Source organism: Polyodon spathula, chromosome 4 (genome assembly GCF_017654505.1).
Source record: "Polyodon spathula isolate WHYD16114869_AA chromosome 4, ASM1765450v1, whole genome shotgun sequence".
Taxonomy (NCBI): domain Eukaryota; kingdom Metazoa; phylum Chordata; class Actinopteri; order Acipenseriformes; family Polyodontidae; genus Polyodon; species Polyodon spathula.
This window is the reverse complement of record NC_054537.1, coordinates 80,449,877-80,464,094: the sequence shown is the minus strand read 5'-3', so window position 1 is coordinate 80,464,094 and position 14,218 is coordinate 80,449,877. Positions and strand designations below refer to the sequence as shown.

At 34.8% G+C, this 14,218-nt stretch overlaps 1 protein-coding gene across 2 annotated transcripts in view; it reads left to right on the top strand.

The window, feature by feature from the left end:
• The window catches only part of LOC121314920 (zinc finger protein ZFPM2-like), a 154,218-nt gene that overhangs the window by 43,521 nt on the left and 96,479 nt on the right, over nucleotides 1–14,218 (top strand). For both annotated transcript variants that reach the window (XM_041248674.1, XM_041248675.1), the window contains 2 exons: nucleotides 6,128–6,283; nucleotides 13,771–13,872. In XM_041248674.1, coding sequence (XP_041104608.1) covers nucleotides 6,128–6,283; nucleotides 13,771–13,872 — 258 coding nt within the window. The remainder of the gene's footprint in view (nucleotides 1–6,127; nucleotides 6,284–13,770; nucleotides 13,873–14,218) is intronic.

Here is a 14,218-nt window from a genome sequence, read left to right as displayed (position 1 = left end):
TACAATGTATTCAAATGTATAGTCATAACTTCTTGAAAAAAATGAAATTCAGAAAAAAAAAAAATATTAAGAAAATAAACATTTTCAAATTTTTAACAAATGTAAAATTTGGGCCGCAGGTCTTAATATGTAAATCATTCTGCAGGATTTAAAGTTATTTGAGCAGATCCAGATTTTCTTTTATTTCTTCTTCTTTTTTTTTTTTTGTAAATTATAATTTAAATGCAGGACGAAACGCAATTCATGCAATTCCATCAGCACCCTTAGTTATATGCAAATTCAAAAAAAAAAAAAAAAAAGATGTAGAGCTACAAGCAAAAAACTGAAATCATTTAGATATAAAGAAATAATAATATTGCACACAGGAAAAAAAAAAATCACACTGAAAAAGTTGTGCTTTAAGATTGCTATGGTGTACTACCTGCAGGCATGAAATGTAAATGAAAAATCAACATTGTACCCTCTGATAAGGCTGACACATTAGGAAAATTATTTTCTTCCTGCCTCCCGTGCTGTTGTGTTGAAAGGGATGAGGAACTGCAATAGGAACTTTCTAGGTCATTTGAACTGTCTTTGGATTCTGTAACTGAATTTATTTTAAACGTAGAACACTCTACTTTTCTGGGGCTTTGATTGGTAGGCTAGGAAAGACAATAAGAATGGATTTAGTGTTTTTTAAGAAAGATGAGTTGAACTTCACCAGTGATTCTAGCTGCGTAAAATAATATTTCCATTCCCAATTTCCATATGATTTGATTAATATGCATAGCAGTTAAGAGAGCAGAAAAGAAAAAAGGAAAGAAAATTGATATTGTTTTGCAGTGATCTCCAAATTGTCCAACACTTAAATACGAATGCATTACATAAAATCATTTTTTACTTTAAGAAAATGTGACTGCGCATTTTAATATTTTGATCAATCAAGTGTTTAAATCCTTTTGCAAATCTAGTGAAATCCAGTACACCAAACCATTTGACAGAATGCCAGGGTATTAGCATTGTTTGAATTTGAGCTCTGAACAGTTTGAGCTGTGAGCCAGAGTTCAGTACAGGACGTCAAATGCCTTTGTCTGAGCTTGATGTGACGCTATACATTATGAAATGCTCATGTTTTCATTTTTGAATATTCTTTTAAAATGTAAATACATTTTTAAATCTGCTTTAATTTCAAATAAGCCTGAAATCAAAAGTATATTTAATAATATATTATATTACCATTATTACTCTCTTGTGAGTGGAATAAACCCAGTACCCACTACCCCATCAAATTATTTATAAAGAGAGGTGTTCTGTGCAGCAGTAAGACAGTAGATGTCATTTGTGCATCTGTTTCCCTTGTATATCTTTGTTATTCTGTAATAGGAACAAATACAAAAAAGGCCATTTTTGCCGCCTTAAATATTTGTTAAACATTTAAGTTAAAGGGCTGCAGTGTTTTGTTCTGCCACTGTTTATATTGTTAAAATAGATGTTATTAAGGCTCTTGTCATGTGCCAGACTCTAGTGTTTCATTCTGAGATGCGGAGAACTCTCCCCCACTGCTTGTTTTTGGTGAAGGCTGGTGAAAAACCAGCCGACAAACATGTACAGCAATGAGATCTTAGCACAGATTTGTCATGTGTTCTTATCAGCATAATTAGATCTGCTGGTTCTTAACCTAATGTTTTGTGGGGGGGTTTTTTGCAGTAAAAAGACATTTTGACAGATTGTACACATAGTCGCGCACAAACAAACTCTTGCCACAGTCACAGCACTTCATTAAAAGCATTGCCATTCCTATGGGCACAGATTTACACTCACGAGTCACTGAACGTAGAAATGTATCTATTTTTGTATCTCATCAAATGCTATTCCGTTCCCAAAAGAAAAAAATAAATAAATAAGTTGGAACATGACATGCTATTTATTAGTCTTAACTAGCTGATAAGGCATGGCACATACAGTAGCAAGGAGACATCCAAGGAACATTTTGCTTGAAAGCCAAATATTTTCCATTATTACTGTTTGTTGAATTTAAATCACAGACGATGCTGAAAATAACCCTGTTTTTCTTCACCACCCCAAAAATCTCTCTTCTGACTATGTTTACTATAGCAACTAGAAGTAGGGTGCTCCAGATACAGCCTTAGATGATAACACATACACTTCAGAGTTGAATGAGTTCAAGAATTTGCATATCATCAATTTCCTTGAACTTCAGACATTAAAAACATTCTACTGAGCAAGGTGTATATAGATGTTATTTACCAATCAATCAGACACATTGAAAAGCAGGAAACAAAAGGTAAATGTTAATGATGTAAGGATCCAATTGCAGCCTACTGTTTAAGGTATACTGATTTAATATAAATGTTGAGTAAAAAAGCTGTATGGCTAGTGCGGGTGTTTTCAATTGTGCTGTATCTCGGAAGACAGATTTATAGTGTGAAGTGTGCTTGGAAGAAAAACAGGAAGCAGGATGCCGGGGTCTTGTTTGTAGTCTGTGTGTTTGCGAGTGACTCATAACTAAACCTGTTAGCTGTGGGAATGGCTGGTCAGTCTGTAGTCCTGAACTGGTGCTATCAACAAACCTTCAATATCTCCTCCTGTGTGGCCTCTGATCATGTCAGGTCTATACAGTGAATATCTCTTAAAAGTGGTGCACAGGAAAGAGCATTAATGATTTGAGAGCCAGCTCTGGAGGTTGCTGCCAAGTCTACTTATTCAGGTGTAGTGTGTGTTTATTTACGTACTCTATACTCAAACATAATTAAAAAAAAAAAAAAAACTATATATATATATATATATACACACACACACACACACACACACACACACACACACACATATACTAATATATATATATATATATAATATAAATATATATATATATCGGGATATATATATACGTTATCATTTCCTACCCCAATATCATTAAAGGTCCATATCAGAAGTTTATCAAATCAGGGCTCTACTTTTAGATTATTAACCACTGGCCCCTCGTGCCACTGAGCTGGTTTTTTTACTGGCCCAGATGCAATTTTATCTGGCCCAATATATGTATAGATTTTTTCATAATGGTTTTTATTTTCAGTTTGTTTCTGTTTATGTTAACCAAAGATAGCCCACATCTCAAAAGAAAGTGGCTAAACAAAGCCTTTCAATATGTTACTTCAGCCACTAAACACATACACACACACACACATATACATATATAGCAAGTGCTAAAAGAAGTACAGTAATCCAAACTTGGGTAACATTGAAATTAAAAAGGTAATTCAGTGTTATGATGAATATAAAGACATACTAAATGTTAAGCAGAACAACGCAGTAACTATAAGAAAAGGCAAGATACTTGGAGTTGGAAAGGAGTTTTTTTTTTTTTTTTTTTTTTTTTAAACTCTGGACTGCAGTTCAATGTAAAATATCTACTGTTGACTTTCTGTGAATGGATGGAGTAACGGCCATTAAAAGTACAACCAGGTAACCTTGTTTTGAATTATTTACAGGTTATTGAATAAACAAAATAACTTTACTTCGATTCATCTGAAGTCAGTACTTGATGGCTAGTTGTAATTAGTAATGTTAAACTATTGTAATGTTGTAATGTACTTTCTATTTTGACCAAGTTACAATATTTAGAGGAAGATTTAATAAATATTATTTGTTAGAATTAAACAGATGTAGAATATTTAGGTAGCTATGTGGTATATGTTATTATATTCTGAATACACTACAGCAAAAATTATTATTTGGTGGTCTGCGCAATTTTATGCTACTGTTGCTTTAATTGGAAGAGATACGCGCTGTGGTGTCGCTGCTCGTTGAGTTCGGTGTATTTTAATTCAGTAAACAAAAGAAAAAAAAAACTTTGTGCCTAAGGAAATAGGGTACAGAGCGAAGAAATCACGTCTTGGACATTATTAGAACACTTTGTGAAATGGCTAAACTTTACCGGGGTCCATTGTTATGCTCTCTGCTTGTGCACACGCATTTGCCTTTTACTCTTGGTAGCGTAAGGCACCAGAGTTTGGGTAATCGAATACACAAAAAGGTTGCACCCTGTGTATTCAAATAGGAAACTATTAAAACTTCCCATCCCTAATAATAAACACTATTAAAACAATATTCATAATACAAAATAATAACAATCCTTCTCAGAGCGTTGTCACTCTCCCAAGTCGGCGCCAATCTTGCTGAGTGATACCAGCGAGTCCTGGAAAGATTGTGAATGGCATTTTTGACCTGAACATATCGGATCCCAAATCAAAAAGTTAGACAATTCGATTGCGTATCTGGGTATCCATCGGAACATCTTACTGTGAGACTGGATATGATGTAAACGAAATGTTGAACTCACAACAAATAAAGTTGCGGTTTTATCTGCAAGTGTGGGAAACTGACGCCAAACAAGGCAAAACGTTACTTTTTTTTTCTCTGTCTAAATGTTCGTCCTCATTTTTTTTCATAATTACATTCGTTATGATTTTGATTTCTGCGCTTTCCTTTGGCTTACTGGTTGCTTAGTTGTAGAAAACCCGATTTGTTAAAGATTTGCCATGTCGTGGGGAACGAGTACCACCAACACAGCACTTCGGTATGCAGTCTCAGATTCTGACTATATAACAAATATGACATGCGGTGGGAAAGTTAGGATTAGTTGGTAGTTATGTTTTTAAAAATGGTTTGTAAGTTAATTTTCAGCTTTTGACACACTGGCCCGTTTTCCTGGATTCATGAAAGGGAAGCCATAAGCACTATATATATATATATATATATATATATATATATATATATATATATATATATATATATATATATATATATATATAATAAACTTTGAATATAAACAATAACAAGTAGTTGTCATGCTTTCAAACACCTATAAATACCTCCAATGTTTTGATTCAAACAGAGGCTCCCTTGAGAAACGTTGGGCAGCTGTCTCTTTGAGGTAATATATATATAAAAAGAGCTTAAATAAATAATTAATAGTATGATTTTAACCAAGGCCCATGCCTCAGGTGCCTCATAGCTGGCTAGGGCCTTGGTGATAGCTCATTAATGTGCAACAAACACATGTGCAACAAAAAGATACACTACACTGTAACAAAATTATATTTGCAGGGTTCGACTTGATTAACCATGTCCCGGTGGGCCGGGACGGTAGAGAGTGCAGTTTGGTCGGTAGTTACATTTAACTAGTATAAATATTATACTAGTTAAATGTTTTTTTAGTTGTTTTGCCACAAAATGAAATGCATTACATCCCTTGCTGTGTGCATACATTAATTCCCAAGTCCCGCTGATATCTATGCGTGCTTCAAAATCTTTTACTGTCATTGCAGACTACAGCAACATAATACGACTGAGTTCATACAGCAAAGCTGTTAGTTAAACATGTTAGAATGGCTTTGAAACAATCAGTGATTATTTGCGACTTTTTTACAAGGTGAGGCAAAGTAATAACGTTGATTAAAACGATATATCAGCCTAATAATCAGGAATAATACATTCCCTTGGTAACCTGCAGTTTAGTGAACCCAGCTTCCCTGCTAAAAATTGTTTTAGTACTAATACAGTAGACCATACTACTACCTCAATATATTATACTACTACAGTATATGATAGTATTTTTTTGGCAGGGTTATTCATATTTAAATCCTAAACCGCTAGTGGAAGTGGCTTGTAAACTGCAGTTTAGTGGACCCAGTTATTGCAAATTTTAACAACAGTTTAGTAATATTATTACAACATTTTAGGTAGGGGTTTAGGGGTTTGCGCCTAGTAGGCACTGTAATTAACTATACATATGTGCCTCATTGATTTTTCATGGCTTGCTATGGCCCTGTATCACCATATATCAAAACTATTAACAATTTAACAATTAAATTACCTGCATATACTGTCTTTTTGAATGGTAAAATGTGTCCTTTTGACAATAGTGCTCTCTGTTACTGAACATACTGTATTTGTGACATATTTCATACAGGCCATTGATGCCTCTTAAGATAAAGTGTTGTCTAAATAATGCATGTCCTGTTTCTCCTTTACCATAGTATAGTCAAACAAAGCTTAAAACAATAACAGGTTGAGTAATTCAGTGAAAGGATTTGTGTATAGAACTTTGCCATTTGTGTTGTTCTAGGGACATTAGAAGATGCCTTGGAGGATGAAGAGGAAGAGTGCCTGTCTGAAGAAAATTACATCATCACAAAAGAAGAGTTCTCAGTGGAGAACTTTTCCACAGACTTTGAAGTAGAGAACTTAAGCTGTGAAGACATGGAATATTTCTGCAACAAAGGTAGATTTCAGGAGTATTGTCTCAATGTTGTGACTTGCTATCTGTATTTTCGAGAGTGGTACTCAAATCAATAGATAATTAAACTTTTATTTTAAATTGTTTTACTTATACTGGAATTTAGCCAGAATACTCCAGCTCATTATTGAAATTGTGCAGCATGGTGTTGTATGTTACCAATGTATTCAGGAGCCACAGCATAGTACCTCAAAACACCTTGCTAGTGTACTGATTGAGCTCTGGCCCAAATGGGAGGGTACTCCCTGTTGAGCTTCTGGCACCACATCAAATCACAGTACCTGGTGTTCCTTAGAGATCTCCCTTTTAAGGACTTTTTAGATCTAGGTTCTGGTCCTGAGGTCTGACCACAAGGCCATACTGAATCAATGATACTACAACTATGTACAGCCTTGAAAAACATAGGATTTATTTATTTATTTTTAATTACATTTGGGTTTACAAAAACAGTTGCCTAATGTAGTTAACAATAATTTTATTTTTTTAATGTTATGTCCTTTAAAAAAATTGCGCCTTTTTTTCTTTCAACAAGAGCAGCCGTGCCTTGGGTAGCCTTGGTGGTTTATATGGAACGGTTTAACTGCTCTCAGCTATATTTACCTCACACTGTGAGGTAAGTTTTACTCTATTGTATGCTCAATGAAAGCTTGCAGTTAGCCTCTACCACTCATAATCTTGCCTTGTCTGTTGCTAGGCAGGTTATGGGTCACGTGTGGCTACTCCCTTACGTTTCGAGTTTCGTATACAGTACATAGTATACTTTTGATAACGTTGTGGTTTTTTTTTTTTTTTTTTTTTATTATTCATACACCATTTTCCTCTCTTTCAATTGAGGAAAGAATAATAAAAAAATCTCAATCAATCTCACCCAAAGCTGCTAAATTGGACCTTTTTCTATATGGAGAAACAAAATTGCCTTTTTAATAGCTCATGGTACATAAAAACAAAATGGTTGACAGAGTATTCACAGTTTGATTTTTCAGACCAACATCTTCCTCTTCCATGGGCTAAAAAAAAAATAAAATTCTACAAATGACAACACTCCAAAATGTTTTTGTTATATTCATTTGTTGCCTTATGACACGATGTTATGATTCATATAATATTATATATATGTAAGTATAATTTTTTCATGGAAACCTTTTGGTACGTTACAAATAAATGCAAATATTTTATTGCTATAAATAAAAAGTACATATATATATATATATATATATATATATATATATAGGGATGATAAACAACAAAACCTGTTATATATAAAACAGGTTTTGTTGTTTATCCTCTCCATTTGAAGTCAAGACCCTCTACTGTTATCGAACATGTGGTAACTGTTAACTGCACATTTATTTATACATTATATCTTATTCTTACCTGACAAGAGGCATTTAATCTATTGGCTAATTATTTTGCAAAAACAGACAACATCGTCTGGTTTCTTTCCTTTCTTGTAACATGCTCTTGGTTAGTGCAGCTTCACAGACAAGTTAGATGTAGGTAGGAATATTTGCATGATTTAGGGATCTGGGAACCTGCTAAATCTGTCCCAAAGCTTTGCCCATTCATGTTAAAATATAAGATGGAAAACACAGTATTGTTCGGCTTAAAGATGAGAGATTATGAATATGTAAGAGAACACTTTCTTGAGTTAATGTTGGATGTTAGGATCAGTTATTATATTATGCCTTGAATCGTTCTTCAATTAGATATTCAGCTTGTTCTAACTTGTTTAAGCATAAGTCTTGAGTGGTTTAAATTTCCCTCATCTGCATAAGCAGTATGAATTAAAGGAATCACAGTCCTGAATGTATTAAATGGTTTATATATCTCAGATGAGTATGTTATTCTTTGTCAATAGAAAGGACCAGTGATTAACTAAACCCTCTCAATTCTCAGGAAATAGCATAATTAATAGTTCTTGAGTTGAACACAGCCTCTCATTTCGTAGCCTTTATCTTTTCCAGTGGCTTCAAGAATAGTTCTCTTGTGTAAGGTTTTTCCACTGAGCAGACGAGTGGCACTCCTGTTTCAGCTTAGCTGTGTATGTGTGTTCTACTCACTCACAAAAATGGTCTTGTAAGGAAGGACTAAAACCTCCATTAAAGTTTCAGCCTATAATAGGTATTAAAAAGCTGCAGCAATACAAAGAGGTTCCACTGGTTTCCATGAACACATGAAGCTCTTACTAACTTTGATCAGAGTGCGGGTCAGTAGAAAAGCAGCTTAAAGGCCCAAAGGTCAGGAGGCCCTATTTTGAAGCAAGTCCAATGGCAAAGGCACATTTTCAGTGAGGAACAGAATCATTTAAACAGAACGAAGAAACTACTCAGAACAATCATCCTCCAAAACTTCAAAACACTCCTTAACTGCTTCTTCCTGTAACTAGATTGTTTCTTGTTTTATAGATTTACAATATTTTTAAGTGTTTCCAATTACAGTACAATTAAAATACCTAAAGGCCTAGCAGTGGCTGGCTTCAGACGTTTCTTGCACCCTCTCTTTTTCTTAACATGGGCCTTAGTGCACTGTAATCTGGGGGTCAGGAGAATCTTGGAGAAAGAGAAAGAAAGTGGCTATCCCATTTCACAAACTATTTTATTAAAACTTCAATTTTGTGCTCTTGAACTTTTGAAAAGAAATATGTTGTATGTACATTAGTTATGTATTTCAACTCCTGGAAATATAAAGATTTATACATTGTATATGTATATTACATACATATATGTCATATTTTATCATGTGCATAGTTGAGGCACATATGGACGTTCATATTGGTTATTTGAAACATGGTACCATCTGATTGTATTTAAGTGAATTTGCTCAGCAATTCTTGAAATCATGTTCCTTTTAATTAGATCTAAAGGGGCCAGGATGTTGGGCACTGATGAATTATTGGACAGACTACAACTAATATCAGTTTTCAATATTTAAGGTTACGCAGTGATTATCTATCAAATGGGGTTGGAGTATAAAAGAGAGGGCAGGTGATGAAGTGAAATACTACACGAGGGAGAATTGCTCTACAGCATCCTTAAATGCAGTACAACAGTAATCAATGTTACCTTGAAAGTGAGTTCTATACCTTATTACTCAATAGCCTTCTGTGTTTAGAATTATAATAGTGGAATTTTAATACAATGTAATAGCTGAGAATATGGAAAATGCTAATTTGGGAGGTGATAAGATAAATTGAGACAACTCTTTAGCTCAAAATTAACTCAGTAGAGGAAATGAATCGCTAATGTTTGTTAAATGTGACAGTCTAGCCCTGCCAAATCAACTTGCTCCCAGTATGAATTGGATTACCCTTTGTCCAATATGAAGATTACCCCAACTGGCCTTGCAAATGCATGCCAAGCCTGCCCTGGAGGGATCACCTTCATAGAGGCTAATGGAGAAGTTGTCTCTGTGAAAGTCCAAACCAGTGTTATCTGTTTAGAATATTTTGAAATCAAGACAGCTTCCTACTGAAGGCAAAGGAGGCTACAAGTTAATTTCACATACCAAAGCCAGACTCAAACAATGGCTAGCAGTGGCATTAGATCAATACACACACAGACACCCACCACTTAATGGGAGGGCGCTTTTTCTATTTTTGTTTCCTCTCAGGAAAGAACAAGTCCAGTAAAAACACCATAGCTATGTCCTCATCTCCTTCACCGAGTGTTAAATCTCAGAAAGTTACTGCTTGCTTGTTTGTTAGGATTATGCCACTGAGCTCCTTAAATTTAAATCTATTATAATGACATTTTCAAGGGCTTTCTTGGTGGAGACAATGCTAAAAGGAAGAAAAAGCCAATATGACTTTGTTGCTACCTTGCTGGAGGAGTTGCTTGTGTAAGTCGCCTATAAGCTTATTGACCTGAATATGTAGCTCCATGTTCTATTCAGATTTGGCTGGAGAACAGACACTGATAGAACACAGATAGGGCTGAGAGTAACAGCTTGCGGATTTGTTTTACATCAAGTCAGCCCCCCTTCCACCCCCCTTGGATGGACATTATCTCTCCTTTAGGCCATCTCCTGAGGTCTTTGGTCACTCAGTTGAGGGATCAATGCTGAAATGCACAACACATACACAGTTGTATTTGACATTTTGATACTGATAATCTTACCCTTATTACCTGTAAATGGTTGGACTTGATATATTAAGAAACATTTTTTTCTTCTATTTAACAGAATAAAAGAAAAAAAAATCTTTATTAACAGTTGTTTTACAGCATTGAAAAAAAAAAGATTGTCATACAGCCAATTAAAAAAAAACAAAAAAAAACACACATTTTATTCCTACCTGACACTCTCCAGTATATTGTCTTGTTTCTTCAACCACCTTCTTTTCTCCAATTTGCAGCAGGTTGCATCTCCAGTGGAGTTACATTTTTGTATTGGAACAATTTGTTAATTTTTTTTTTTTTAAATGTTGTGACAGGGTAGCCGAGCAGGCAAGGAGACAAGGAAAGTGCAGTTTAAGTGCTGGTGCAAACTTTAATAAACAAAAACACAAAACAAAAAAGGCACATGGGCCAAAACAAAAGTTTAAACAAAATACAAAGCTGTTCAGGCTGGACAGAGGCTTCACTGAACTTTAATTACAAGAAAATGCAGAAACACAGTAACAAAACACCATTCACCAAATTCCTCCAAGAATACCACATCCCAAACTACTTCAAAAAACACCACTCAAACTCCTTAAAAACACCACCAAACTTCTTCCAAAAACCCCCCAAAAAGACCAAAACAAAAAACTCCTTCCAAAAACACCAAACTCAAAAAAAAATCCCAAAAAACCACCACCACCAATCTCCTTCCAAAAGCACCACCACCAAACTCCTTAAAAAAGCACCACCATCAATCTCCTTCAAAAAAACCCCGCTGCCAAACACCTTAAAAAAAAAAAAAAAAAAAACACCAACACCAAAGAAAGGATTTCTCCCCCTTTTATCCCATGTGGCTGGAGCCTAATTAATCATCAATTATTCAATCAGGCTCCAGCCACATTCTCACATTTTTTTAGCAGGGATAGGAAATTAACCACCACCAAAGCACCAAAACCACATTATGTACAGACAAACAACAAACATATAAACCACAAATTATATAGAGAAAAAGAGAAGTGGTTATACAGTATGTGTGCTTTAAAATTGTGTTGCTCAAATAACGTTCTGTGGAATAAGTTTAAAAAGGCATGCTTGGGTCATTGTGACTCTAATTCTTCAAATAGTACAATGATTCAATCTTCCTTTCATTTTCTAGCATGGTAGCGCAGGGGTTCCCAAACTTTCTTGGCTCAAGGCCCCCCCATGAAATTAAGCATCTTGACTAAGGACCCCCACCCAAAGAATCCATAGAAATGGAGTACCTTACTTTCATTGCAAATAACATGTTGAAAGAATGAAAGAGAGTTTTTTTTTTTTTTACTATTGCTTTCATTATGTTAAGTGTCATTGCTCAGACGTTTGAGGGAGAGGTATGGTTCCTATGGCAGAAATCCTGCAATTATGTATTTATTACAAATAATGTTATAATTATAAAGTGCATTAATATACTGTAGTTGTCTAATTTGTTGTTAGCAATTACCCCCTTTTGTTGCGTAATGGTACATTCTGTTAGGCACAAGCTGATGTCAATGGACATTTGAAATTTTGTATGTGCTACAGCCACCCTGAAACCATCTCGCTGCCCCCCAGGAAATTAAGGGCCTTTCTCTCTGGCATGTTTAGCAGCTGGTGTTCAAGCAAGTCTTGTCCTAAAATGCTAAAACATATATTCTTGGAAGAGTGTGTTTAGTAAATAGAAAAATAGTGTTTCAAAGTAACATATTTAAAATGTGATTAATACAATGTTAATACTCACACATGAACTATAGTGTTTATTGAAAAAGTTTCTTATATTATATTTACACACAGGTCTGCTTGTTCCAGTTTCTTCCTTTCAGTTCTTTGCAGTTAACAGACCACAGAGTGGATAATTATTAGCTATGATAAGTGTTTAATATATAAAAGGTATTTATAATTATGCTAGGTGATTCGTACCCTGGTCTGCATATATTTTATGCAGAATTAATTTGACAATGGAAAGTTAAAGTGCAAAATGTACAAGACTGTGATTAGACCTGTACAACTATATGGAGCTGAATGCTGGCAGTTGGAAAGAGGGAAGAGAACCTGATGAGAAGAACTGAAATGAGGATGTTGAGATGGATTCTGCAGATTTCAATGAAGGATAAGACAGAAATGAAGAAATCCGTAGACGATGTAGGGTGGTGGATGTGGTTGAGAAGATGTGAGAGGCGAGGTTACGGTGGTATGGACATATCATGAGGAGGGACGTTGAGGAAGTAACAAAGAGGGTAATGGAATTTGAGGTGGAAGGTAACAGGGGAAGAGGTAGGCCTAGAAAGAGATGAATAGATTGTGTGAGAAAAGATATGGAGGTATGTGAAGTGAGTGAGGAAGATGTGCTCGACAGACAAGTGGAGAAGAGCAACCAAAGCAGCTGACCCCAGGACAGTCTGGGACTAAGGCTGTGAAAAAGAAGAAGAAGAAGAATTAATTTGACAATATCATGAATATAGTAACTATTCAGTAAAACATGCTTTAGAAGCTACTTATAAAAACAGATCAGTGTAGCAACTATCTTACCCTGGTTATTGCATGTCTGTGTTAATGAGAAACATCACAAGACAAGAAAAAGACCCCTTTACTGTCCTGGTAAACAGCATCATAACATGGGGTTACAGCATCTGATAACCACCACTCCTCTTGTGTCGTGGAACAGGATGCCATAGAATGATAAACCATTTGAAATGTGTATTAATATTGCTTTAAGTTGCCATGCAATGGTCATATCTGAAATGTATAATACTTACAATGTTTTATTAGTTTGTTTCCAGTCTTTCATCATCAGCACAGTTTTATCAATATTAAGCACATTATACACATGGTTTGCATAAGGTCATAATTCAATTAATTTTAGGCACTGTAGGGAACTATACATGCATGCAATACACAGAACAAATCTGGGTACATTTTAATTTTGATTTATTATGGATAATATGTCCAAATAAATATGTGTATTGCATGCATTTACATTTTCCTACAGTGCCTTTTCCCTGTTAAAAGTTAATTGAATTGAGCCCTATGACCCTTTTTTGGTTTACACTTTTTTGATGAGCCATGGGTCACTATATTAATTGACAGAAGACTATCATGATTCTATATAGATATGTAAATCAAATGTTGTTAAAAGAAGATATTACAGAGGTGATGTATTCTTTTTTCTAAGACACCCATCCCAGTGACTATTAACTGAATTACATAGTGAAAAGTGAAATAACTAAAGAGACTGAACATTTGTGGCTGCTGATTCATATATAGTTGTTCAGCATTTTTTTTTTTTAAAGGATCTCCTTGTAAATGAGGCCTCGTTCTCAGTGGATAAATCTCCTGTTTTTTTTTTGTTTTTTTTTCCAGGTGATGAAGACTGCAGTCAGGGAGCAATGGAGTCAGATGGCGATGGGCAGTCTGAGAAAACTGTGCAGCCCACTTTGGATACTGAGGATTGGGATGGCCCAGGTAGGCACATTGTGATACCTATAATTAATGGAATACTAGAAGAGTTTTTTTTTGTTTGTTTGTTTTTTCTCCATCAGAAATGGTGCACATATTTTTTTCTATATAACTTTAGGAATATACTGTCACTCACTTGCCTGGTTGGGTGTGGCAGATTATTCAGTTATATAGGTAATATTTATTAATAAATATGGAAACTGATGGGAACTAATGGCAATAAAATTAGTATTGCAGGGTTGCTATTATAAATATGTGATGATATTTAGTTCTTATGAATTCAATATGCAATTGCAAAGTAGCTACCTTAGTCATTGCATTTTTTTCTTTGTTTTTGTAAGTTTTAAATTAG